This window comes from Capra hircus, chromosome 3 (genome assembly GCF_001704415.2).
Source record: "Capra hircus breed San Clemente chromosome 3, ASM170441v1, whole genome shotgun sequence".
NCBI lineage: Eukaryota > Metazoa > Chordata > Mammalia > Artiodactyla > Bovidae > Capra > Capra hircus.
Window position 1 is genome coordinate 15,330,478 of NC_030810.1, and position 12,346 is coordinate 15,342,823.

A 12,346-nucleotide genomic window follows, 5' to 3' on the forward strand; every position below is an offset into this window, starting at 1 on the left:
TACAGTCAGCGTCTGTGTATACTGAACTCATAAATACAGAGGGTCAACAGTACTGCACCACCTAATATAAGGGGCTTGATCATCCTCAGATTTTAGTAAATGTGGGGGATCCTGGAACCAGTCTCCCATGGATACCAATGAAGGACTGTACATGTGACACCTGAGAATTTCCTTGGACTTGGGCCTGGGGTGCTCCATGTCTTGGTAAGCATTGTAGTGCCATGGCAAGGTTACCACCCGGGGTGGGACCTGAGTTTAAATCCTAGATGAATTGGCTAGGGGCCAGTTGCTTAATGTTTCTGCACCTCAGTCTTTCTCTAAGAGAAGTTAGTATGGCAAAGTGATTGGACAGTCCGCCTTGCTTCTTTTTCAGGAAACTGCTGGATCTCTGCATGTGTCTATAATGACCTCTTATGTAAAACTGAGGAATTTCTAGCAAGGATCTCATCTGTCTGGCAAAACAGTTGTGTTGTTTAGTCCTGGGATATTTTGTTCTGATGAGAGGAAGCAGATATAAGGAGATTGTTGAAGTCCTCAGGTAATAGTGAGATATTTCTATTTGAATACTTTAAAAAAATTTTAATTTTCACTGTATTAGGAGGCTTCTCTTAAAACATAAACAGTTGGGCACATAATCCATAACGAGTCTTTGACCACCGCTGGTAAACTTTAGTACTCAGAATGTCTTCAGTAACCATGATACTTAAAATTCATCAGCTCTGCTGCTTATTCTTAAAAATGTGGTAGAAAAGTTAATCCTTTTGATATCAGAACTCTGCTGTATTGAAAGCTAATCAGCAATATTTTGTAACCACTCTGAATAAATTAGTTAACCCATCAAACTATATTGTTTTAAACAGTATAGTCACTAATGTTCACTCTTCACCAGTTTTTCCCCCCTTTATCATTATATTTTCCTGTTGGGTTCCTGGTGGACTTCTTGAAAATACCACTGTCCCTGTCACTAACTTCATATATTATCACGGAATTTTTCTTTTTAGATTCGTTTGTATTTCAAAATAATGAAATGTGTGCTTTTGAAATTACCATGGACATAATGTCAGATGCCTTTTTGGAAATCTTGCAGAGTGCTGTATGACCATTGATATCACTCTTTGTTACTTTAAAGAAGCTGTATTTTCTTTGGAGCCATTGGATTTAGCCCACCCAGTTTTCTTTTTCTTCTTCTGTTAATGCTCAACAGAAAGCTGAAGATAGTTAAGCCACAACTTTCCAACCTTGTGCACATTGCTTTTCTGGTTTACTGCCATAGGATCCTGTAGCAGTATCTTACAGACATCTTTGATGGCCAATCAGAAGCAGTTAAATTACCTTAAATTTTTTTAAATGGAACTCTGACAGCCAATAAGAAATCCTTTGGGTGGGAACTGTAACAGCCCTTTCGGGTGATTTTACGAACACTTCTAAAATTTCAGAATCTTCTGTTTTGGAAGCACGTGTTGCCCTAGTGCATCTGCTGTGTGCATTTGCCAGGCATTTTGAAGCCTTAAGTTCCTTGTAGTTTGAAGTCTGGATCTGACCCCTGTTCTGCTTCTCAAGGTAACTTTAAAACAGGAAGTGTGCAAAGGAGGTAACTGATGACGTGAGCAGCCAATCATGGCTTTGTGTTCTTAGCTGATAAAGCTGCTCAACCAATGGGACCACTCTGGAGGCAAGGTTTGGTGTCAAATAGCATGCTAGATTGAATGCCTTTGACTGTTAAAGTGGAAGGAGGCTGCAGGGCTTCATTGGAGCCTCGGAGTTTTTCACTGAGGCAGGGGTCAGCTGAAAGACAAAGAAAAATGGCGAATAGTTTGCTGGGGGGTGGGGGGACAGCTGTTCGGGCTTTCACTGGAGTGGACATTCCAGACTCAGGTTTCTGCATCTCCTGCTGCCTTTTGTTTCCTCCGTCCTTTTTGGGGGGGGAGGGATAGGAGTGACTTAAATTCTCCCTGTCCGAGGAGATATAAATAACTACATGTAAAATTAATGCAGTTCCCGGTAAGTTTAATTCTTTGTTTTGTGTTAAGATGGTAGAAACTGTTTAGCTTCCGAGAGTGTAGACAAGTTGCACTGTTTGAGAAAATGGCCACTTTACATTCCATGCATACCTTTTGGTGCACCTAGAATACCTTGCTCTGTTTAGATTTTGCATGCCCTTCAACTAGGATTTCTTTTCCTAGTTGAGTATTGACTAGAGCAGGTACATGAAGGAAGGCTAATCATTTTTCAGGGGCACACAGAAGCAAAGCACTTTCTCTTTGCTTTCGGTAAACTTAACTGTTTTCCAAATAATTTTCCTTTGTTCAAGTGCACTGAACCTTTCCTATAGAATAAGCTGAGTTGTTGTGAGACTTTTTCTGTTTCCATGCACTTTGTTGACATTTGTGTTTTCAGAGGTGGAAGTAGCACCATTGCTGTTCTAAATTTGTGTGAAAATATGATTTGCACTGGGATGCAGGTTCTAATGGTAAATGGTAAAGGCCCACATGCCAATGTGAAATTCTCCCATAACTTTCTTGATTTACCTGTCTGCTTCTGCATTCTAATAAGTACCAGTTAATGAACAGCCTTTGTTTTAAAATGCACATTTTAGCTTCGAATGCTGGTTAGAAACATCTCCACTATATTGGCAGTGACAAGAACAAATCTTTTTCCACCAGTTTCACACATTTTGTTAGGTGTTGATTTGGTTCCTTAAAATGATGTGAGCAAAATGCTTTACATTTTCTATATGAAATCTTTAAAATCCTAATTTTACCTACAGTTTGTGAATAGGAAAGTAAAGTATATAGGCACCCTGTCTTTTGCCCTTGGTCAACCCCCCCCCCCCCCCCCCCCCCCCCGCCTTTAGGGATATGAAACTAATGTAGGTTGCTGGCTAATGGGTAACCAGCCTGTTCTTGTGACTAGTGAAATCTTCCATCTCATGTACTAAGATCCATAAGACACTTGATTCCAAAAAGCAATTCTTTGTTTTCTTTCTGTTTGCAAATATGGAATGAAGGTCATTGGAACATTTCTGCAGCAGACTTAGCATGGAGCAGTGGACCGGCAGCGCTCAGCCTCTGGGGAGGGAAAAGGAGCAGGCCCTGTCCGAGAAGTTTGGAGGCTGTTAGTTTGCCTTCCCCTTGAGTAGAGGATCTACCTGAGAGAATCAATGGGGGTTTAGATTTTGGGCTCGTGGAATTGGAGTGGTATAGCAGTCAAAGTTGCTAGACACAGGCCTCTGTCGTTGCTTGGAAAAGTGACCTTGAAAAACTGCTGAGGAGTTGAAAGATTGAAGGACAAAGTTTGTTTATGCAGATTTTGGACTGAAAAGCTTCTACTTAGGATGAAAAGAAGCTGTACTTCTGATGTTCAGGTCCAGTGGTTAGTAGGGTTATGTTATAGATTCAGATTAGGAGTCTCCAAGCAATACAGCAGTGAGGCTGCGTTCATTTTTCTCTCGCACTCTTCTTCATTCCCTCCCCCCAGCAAAAAAATTTTAAATCCTTCTGGTATGATGGTTGAGTGAACTGCCTAACATTCAGAATTCCTTGCATGCTACCTTGTCTTCTATGTAATCTAGAGGATTCTTAGTGAAGAATGGTATTTCAGGAGTTCAAAGTAGTTATGTTTGTGAAACTTCTTTTGGGAAATTGGAATGCTTATGGTAGGAAACCAGTCCTTCTTTACAGAAAAAAAAGGCAAACGGTCATTCTGAGAAGTTAAGTCGTAAGAGAAAGGAGCACATGGTAAAGATTACTTTTTAACAGATTATTATTTTAGTTTAAATTTGTTTTCTTACAAGTCATTGATTTATATGTTACCAGTTACTCCGGTTTTTAATACGGGATTTAAAAAACAGTTGTAGATACTGAATGACCCTACTGGTCCTGGGAGAAGGCCCGGAGCTGGGGAGGCAGAAGGTAAGTGGCTCACAGTGTGAGGCCTAGGTAACTCTTTTTTAACTTAAGAACTTTGTGGATTTAGCTTCTTGGAAAGCTGCTACCTCTAGCCTGGGTCCTTAACCTTTTTAGGGTCATGGTCCCTGAGAATCTGACCTACAGCCTGAGAAGGCGCACAGACATGCCTATGCAGAGCCCCTGGTGACTAAGATATTTTCCAGTATATGTTGAATGGTGTCAGTATGATCTCATTTAACACTTTAGCCAGATAAATGTTTCCCAGAGAAATGAAGACAACTCGACTTTCATAAGGTGCAGAGACCTAGAGCTAACTGTAATAGGCTGGGGGGTGGGTGCATGTGTAGAGAAGAGGCTTAAACGGGGTCTGAGGTTTGGATATTTGTTAGCTCTGATTGTATCTGAGGCTGCATGGCGCAGTAGCACAAGCAGGAGATGGTGTGCTCTGCTATCACCAGCTTTGTGAGCTTGGGCAAGTCAGCCATTTAGTGTCAGCTTCCTCACATGTAAAAATGGAACCTAAAAATAGCGCCTTCCTATTTAGTGGTGAGTCTCAAATAAGATCATGTATGTCAGAGTGCTTTGTAAACTGTGAAGCGCTGCATAAACGTTGGTTGTTACTAATTCAAACTATGGGTTAAATGCTTATGGAGATAGATGTGGCATCAAAGAAAATGCTGTTATTTTAATATGTTTAAAAAGAGTTTGTTTAAACCTGACACATCTCTTCTTTAACTGGCTTCACATGCCTTCACCTGCATATTCCTGTTTATGCTTATAGGACACCATGTAATGCAGACATTGAGACCATCAAACATTCCTTTACCAGGATTCCTGTGGAAGAATTTTAACCCTTTAGTCAAAAATCAAGGATCTCTTAGAGCAAGGTAAAATGAGAACACTGGTTTTTTTAAAACCCTTGTTAGATTTAGGGGCCTCTCAGAATAAACACCGAAACCTGTTCTGATTGTATACTAAGATTTGCAGTAGAATGCAAGTAAGTTGTAATAGTTGTAGATGTTTAACAGGAAGGGGTTACATTTTTAGTTTGTGCACCAATATTTATAAAGTAAACGGGAGCCACTTTTCATTTGCTTAGTGGTCATATGATCTCTTTTATGTCAGTTTTCAAACTTGTAAGCTAGTGAATGTTCGGATGAAGATTTAAAAAATTCTTGGTCTCATCAAAATATAAATGCGGGAATAAATTTCTCACAGTTAATACCTATTGTAAGATACATTTCCAAGGTAAATGGTGGGAACTCATGCGGTTTTCTTTCTTACCCACTTTACATGCCTGGTGTCATCTGTTTCTAGGGTTCCCCCCTGTGCCCCCAGGGGTGGTGGTGATAGTGGATATTTTATAATCTATTTGATTTCCGGTCCTATTAAGTCATTTCCTCTCAGGCATGGTCAGTCAGCATTGATGTCTACCTCCTTTCTGTGCACTGAAAGAGTCATTTTTATGAAATAAGGTTTGGCAAAATTGGCATTGGCCTCTACACATAAAATTCTAGTTTCAGGGATGTGTATGTTTGAAGACAGCAGTCATGGTCACTGGGAACTTTTTGTTCCTAAAAGAAGACGGGAATCTCCTTTTAAAGAAGCAGTTTACTTTCGTGGAGGCTCCAGTGACCCAGAAGAGACTTTTAAAGCTAATCATTTGTATGTGGTCTTCTTCATGAAAGACGTCATTTTTGTCTGTCCCTAATCCCAGTGAAATATGCATACAGAGTGTGTATACTGTTAAGTTAAACCAGTGAAGATTATTTAGGGATCTAGCCTGATTCCCTTCTCGGGAAGTGGGGAAGCTGAGTCCCAGAGAGGCTAGTTTTCTGGGTCTCTCAGCTTTTTAGTAAGTGGTCAGAGATGGAACTCCAGCTCAGTTCATTCAGTGTTTCTTTTATTCCTCTAGGTTGTTTTTACTTACTATGTTTCATATTTGTCTTCCTTTCTGGTACATCTGTACAGGTTTGCTGTGTGACTACAGAAGGGACAGAGAGCAAGTGGGCCGTGGAAGACGTTCAGATGTCTTCATGTGGAGCCTGTCGGTTAAGAAAGTCTGCTGTGGCGGCAGACTTATTGTCGATTTGGGATCTGAAGATCTCTGGCCTCAGTTAGTTGCTTATGCAGAAAGCTGAGAATCAGCTAGGAAGCTAATGGTACCCACCTGGTTGAACTGTCCCGGAGAGCAGGATCTCTTTTATGTGTTCCTTTCGCTGCAAGGAAGTAAAGGTGCACAAATACAACACCTGCATGCCAGTCAGTTTTGTTGTTATTGCTAACACACCTCAAGAACATGCTAATTCCCAAACAGGTTTGGGCCTGGTTCTTCAAGTGGTTCCTTAAAGCCAACCAGTATGTAATAAACAAAGATCCCAAGATCTTTTTAAGCATTTGCCAAGACTGAATAGAAATCATTGTGTATATACTTCCAAAGGAACATTTTAAGTATGCCAACTTTAATCGTTACTGCCAGCAAAATTAGTATTGTATACCTGCATGTGTGTGCTTGGGTAGTTGTAGGTTTGATTTTTGTTTTGATTTTATTTTGCATATTCTCTGGTAGACCATAATGTACTTGAAAATTTTTAGTTTTTCCCTTTCGTGGCTGGATTTCTTTTAACTACCTTCATATATTTGAACAAAAGATGTAGTTTGTTGAAAGAACAAGAGCTTGAATAATGTAACTCATGTTCTATTTAAGTCTTGAGGTATACTGTGACTGAATTACAGTAGACACAGCGGGATGATATCTACTTCACATCTGCTTAGTTTTCTTTTTAATCGGTTCTTTCTGCTACCTCTGTTGGGCTTGGCTCTTTAGAACTTAGATTCTATTTGCATTATCACCCATATCTTCCCGTCTCTCTCCTTGGCATCAAAAAGCCAGACTCCACTTGTCCAGTAGTTGACCAGAGTTTTTCTGTAAGAGTATTTACTATAAACTAAGTTAACAACTCTACCCTGCAGTGAAAAAGGGCAATTGAAGGATAAGAAATGAAGATAAAGTGTAAAGGCAGAACTAAAGGGAAAAAAAATCTTGTAAATGTTTAACTCTGAAGTGGCATAACATAGCTTGTGACCTTGTGTTCCTTAGTTCAGAGGAAAAAAGGATGTATAAAAATAACCACAGCAAACAGCAGTGCTGATTCACTTGGTTATCCTTTTTTCTTGGAAGTTCTGTCATTTTGGTCTGTCTCTGTAGTTTCAGTTATACAGAAGACTAAGGAGAAGACCTGCTTAACTGGAAATATCCAGACACAATTAGTGTTTCCTTTATCTACCTACGCTGTATAGTTCTGGTGTGTATTTGTGTTAGTAGTTCAGTCATGTCCGGCTCTTTGTGACCCTACAGACCATAGCCCGCCAGGCCCCTCTGTCCAGAGACTTCATCAGGCCAGAATGCTGATGTGAGTTGCCATTCCCTTCCCCAGGGGATCTTCCTGACCCAGGGATCAAACCTGCATCTCCTGTGTTTCCCACGTTGCAGGCAGATTCTTCACCACTCGCGCCATCGGGGAAGCCCCTGTGAGAAAATACTGAAGCTGAATGTTGTATACTTCCTTCACTAACTCACCTGCATGCATGTCTCATTTATGTGGAGATTTCAAAGAAATGTCTGCAGGTAAAATTGGTGTGTACTGTAATCTTTCTAATACTGCAGGATCTAACAGTCTGGTAGGGGAGACAGATGATGTATATCAAGTGTATGAAATGATATGGAAAGTGTACTCAAAAGGCACAGAATTCAGAGAAGGGGGACCCTCTGGCTTAGGAATGAAGGAAGGCATTTTAACTGGGTGTTGGACTTGGAGCCAGGGGCATGAGCACGTCAGGTGTGGGGAGCAGGAGGAGCAGCATCATGGTTCAAAAGGTGTAGTGTGGGCTGAGAGCAGTACATCGTCTAGTCTGCATAGTGCATAAGGATATGAGTTAGGGATAGGTCCGTCGGTCCCAGGTCGCTTCCGTCGTGTCCACTCTTGGCGACCCTATGGGCTGTAGCCCGTCAAGCTCCTGGAGTGGGTTGCCGTGCCCAACTCCAGGGGATCTTCCCAACCCAGGGACTGAACTCATGTCTCTTGTGTCTCCTGCATTGGCAGGTGAATTCTTTACCACTCACGCCCCCTGGGAAGCCCTGAGGGAGTCGCAAAAGAAAATCTCAGGAGTGAGTTGGGGTCAGATATTGGAGGGCCTTGACCTGCCAAGCTAAGAAATTTGAACTGTCTCTCCTTAATAATGGTAAACCACTGGAAATGTTGGGCGATAGGTTCATGTAACATCAGAGCTGTGCTTTTATAATATTCATTAACTATAATTGTAGAAATGACCAGAGGATCCTAGAAATAGTAAACATTATGCAGTGAGTTCACATACTGGGTTCACAACCCATAGGATTATTGTGAGGGTAAAAGAGCAGGGTAAAAGGCTTAGAAGCATACTTGGCACACAGTCTTAAATGAGTAGCATTAGCTGTTATCCATCATTTTTATTATTACGTGGAAGAGATGAGAACCTGAGCAGAGATAGTGGCAATATGAAGAAAGGTCAGGAGATGGACACTGTTATTACAGAGTTTACCAGTTGATTAGAATTGAACAGAATCTAGGATGACTCAGATTTCAACTCTGGGAGACTGGAGGATGGAAATAGAAAAGTTAGAAGGAGCAGGTTTGGGGAAAGAAGAAGATAGATGTAACTTTAGACAAAAGGAGTTAAGAGTTCTGGGTGGCTTTCCATTGGAGATGTTTAGCAAGCAGGACTGGAGTGTTGGAGAAATACCAGAATTGGTAAAATAAGTTTGGAATTTAAGTTAATCAAGATCATAACTGAACCTGGGGAATGGATGGGAAATTAAGGGAAAGGATGGACAGAGGACCAGAAGAATAAAGCTTCGTGTCCATGACGGAAACACAGAAAAGGTTGGACCCTGAAGTTGAGACATCTAGAAAAGAGCATTGTGGAGTGCCATGCGTAATACACGATCTTCTCACAGGTTAAAGTGAGCAAGGGCATCAGTATTAGCCCATCAGTTCAGTTCAGTCGCTCAGTCGCGTCCGACTCCTTGTGACCCCATGAATCACAGCACACCAGGCCTCCCTGTCCACCACCAACTCCCGGAGTTCACTCAAACTCATGTCCATTGAGTCGGTGATGCCATCCAGCCATCTCATCCTGGTCGTCCCCTTCTGCTCCTGCCCCCAATCCCTCCCAGCATCAGGGTCTTTTCCAATGAGTCAATTCTTTGCATAGGTTAAATATTAAGAAAGGTAATACTAACATTTTCAGTGTGTGCCTTGATACGAAGAAGATTAGAAATACTGCCCTATGATCTGGCCTTCACTTTTTCTGAAAAAGTACAGGTATTTCCTTGAAAAGTTATGCAGTAGCTCTTTGAGATTAGTTATATATATGTTTATGTATATGTGTGTGGATGCATAACCTCAGGCTTTCTTGTTTAAGCTCTTAAGTATACACACACATCTCCATCCAGTGCAAAGACTTTTCCCTAAGTTGCATCCACCTAATCTTATCACTGTTGGCTTTGTAAAGCCTCCAATGGCAGCATTCTGCATGAAGCCAACCATAAATACACAAGTAGGAATTTGGCAACATTTACTTAGCAAGTAATTTATATCCACATGGTCATGATAACACTGAGGAGCAGCACACATAATAAATTACCAGGAATAGAACCGCCTCATCTGTAGGATTAAGCAGATTTCTAGGCTAGGTATGTTATAACTATCCTCAGTCTAACAGAGGCAATAAGAACCTTTTCATTAGAGGAATAGTGATAAGTTTCCAGCCGTTTTACTCCGTTGTTTATATCCTGAACTCCATGATCATTTCTCATCTGGTAATTAACAGGCCAGATGCTCATAACGCTACCCTTGAAGGTAGTTAAGTAATGTAATATATTTTCATGAAACATAGTCCTTTACAGTTAATGGAGTGATTTTTAAAGTTTTTGTCAAACAAGATAGGCGAACACAACTCTTTCTTTTCAGAATGAAACATAGTACAAATAGGTAGCATACTAGTATGAATACTACCATTATGTTGGGGAATTATCTAAATTTACTAAGATCAGAGAAATAGATGAGGGATTTCCAAACAGATACAAGGTTAGAATTGTGTTGTTCTCTGGTGTTCCTTAGATGTGCAAACGTACACTTGTTGTATGTATTGGGCACCTCTTATATTTGAGTTCTTACCTTGAACCACAGAGATTAGTGTTTTTAGATGGGTCAGTGTGTTCTTAAATAATCAGCTGCTTGTATTTCCTAGCTGTGATTTATAACCTTCGTTTTATCCCTGTTAAGGTAGTTAGGGACAGGGATTTTGATTCTAAGAGGAAAATGACCACGTAATTAAAATAACATTGCCACTATGTTCACAGAGTAGCTGTGGCAGGTGATTCCTCCTAAGAGTGTGCGGCAGTGGACGTGGCTCCAGTAAGTGGGGGCTAGGCTAAGGCTGTTGCTCTCAACTATAGTGAAAAGATAGAGACTTCTCATCATCAGGCCCCCAGAAAGTGAACTTGATCTACTGGACCTTGTTATGTCTACTCTTGGTTGGTGACCAGATAGCCCCAAGTCCTCGTCCTTATGGGCAACTGCAGCTTTAACAAGCTTGAAAACCTTAAACTTTTACCCTGAAATATGTAAGAATCTGACATCTTGGCTTTTTGGGGTATGTTCTTCAGGAAGGATGATCAGGAAAACTAAAAGATAAAAGGCTTGATGGGTTTATGTTCCAGGCTGAGAAGATCCCTAGGTTCTCAAGTGTTTGGTCCTTTGCTGAGTTACCAGTGCTAAAGCAGGAGGAGAGCATGCTGTGAAAGAGCATCAGTTCAGTTCAGTCGCTCAGTCATGTCCGACTCTTTGCGACCCCATGAATCGTAGTATGCCAAGGCCTCCCTGTCCATCACCAACTCCCGGAGTTCACTCAGACTCGCGTCCATCGAGTCAGTGATGCCATCCAGCCATCTCATCCTCGGTTGTCCCCTTCTTCTCCTGCCCCCAATCCCTCCCAGCATCAAAGTCTTTTCCAGTGAGTCAGCTCTTCGCATGAGGTGGCCAATAGAGCTGAGAATAAGGGCATATGGGTCGTGGTTCTGGCTCTGGCTCTGGCATACACTTGCCGTGTAACCTAAGACATGCCCCTCAGTCTTCTGGATTAAGTGTCTATCTGTCAGATGGGAATATTTGTTTGTAGTAAAGAATAAATGAGATAATGTAAAGGAGGAAAGCTACTTTACAAAGTGTAAAGCATGTACAAATGCAAAGGATTAGCGTAACCATCTCCGTTGCTTTGCATTCTTTGAAGTGGTCTTTACATTCTCTGTTCCTGACAGCTGTATACACAGAGGTGGGAGATACAGCATTTGGTTGACTTGGAGGATTTGTTTATTCTCATGCCCTTTCTTGCTTGCTTTTAACTTTCAAATCAGTGCTAAAAGACACTAAGCAGAGGGCAGAATTTAGTGTCTGTGAATCAGCAGAATCATGCAGCTAAATCAATAAAGCCAAGCTCTTATTGACACTCTTTTAATGCCCTCCAAGTTTTTTATCTAGAATTCTCCAGTTTTTAGATGAATTAATTCACCAGCACAATCTTCCATTTTTCAGTGGAGTCTATGATTAGATAATTATGAACATTTGTGTTAACATTTTCTAAAGTAGAACAGGTTTCTTCCCATCCCCACTTTTTTTTTTACTTTTCCATTGTATTATTACACAACAGTTATTGCACAGCTGAGCTTAGGTACTTGAGAAGGGGTTTCCCCATATGCACATTTCAAAGAAAAGAACCCAGAGTGAAGTCAAAGGTACCTGGGGTCTTAAAATAGTTCTTGAGGAGCTTGTGTTTGTTCATTAGTAGATGTGTGTTGAGTTCCCGCTAAGTGCAAGCCATGTTTTTCTTGAGGATGTGCCAGAAACAAAGATAATTAAATAAGAACTGGGCAGAAAATAAGAGCATGAAAATTTTAGGCTTGAAAAATAATGTGCCTAATAATAATAATGTGTCTGAAGACAGTGAATATGCCAATTATAGAAATAGATTTTATTGGTTGCCAGGAATGGTTTCTTGGGGAGAAAAAAAATATAGTGATCACTGATCAGTGACTGCGTATGTTTAATTTCTTACAGTTGTGCGTAGTGTGAAAGTAAGCTCCTTAGCAGTGCTAGTCCCCCCAAAAAACTTTAAAAGTTGGTTTCAGTCCATTAGATAGTCTCAAAAATTACTACTTTCACAACATGTTCCCTTTACTCCAAGATCTTAGATGGAGATAGAAGCAGCCAGGGCTCTTTTCAGAGCTCAAAACAGAATCTTTCTCTTGGTTGAGGGGGCCAGATGGGATGGGATACTGCCTAGATTCCAGGTCTCTTCCACCTTCTAACATAAAAAACAAGATTCCTTCTGCAAAACAG

General features: G+C 40.9%; 1 protein-coding gene across 7 annotated transcripts in view; it reads left to right on the forward strand.

The window, feature by feature from the left end:
• Nucleotides 1–12,346, forward strand: part of NFYC (nuclear transcription factor Y subunit gamma) — a 66,090-nt gene that overhangs the window by 15,074 nt on the left and 38,670 nt on the right. The window contains exons 1-3 of one of the 7 annotated variants that reach the window (XM_005678629.3): nucleotides 1,898–2,001; nucleotides 3,851–3,911; nucleotides 4,690–4,795. The exons of 3 other annotated variants lie outside the window; for them this stretch is intronic. Coding sequence is in view for 1 of the 4 variants with exons in the window: in XM_005678626.3 (XP_005678683.1) it covers nucleotides 7,461–7,536 (76 nt within the window). In the remaining 3 variants the exon portion in view is untranslated. Of the gene's footprint in view, nucleotides 1–1,897; nucleotides 2,002–3,850; nucleotides 3,912–4,689; nucleotides 4,796–6,456; nucleotides 7,537–12,346 lie in introns of those variants that run through there. 3 more of the 7 variants (XM_018042463.1, XM_005678630.3, XM_005678626.3) reach the window with 3 other exon arrangements.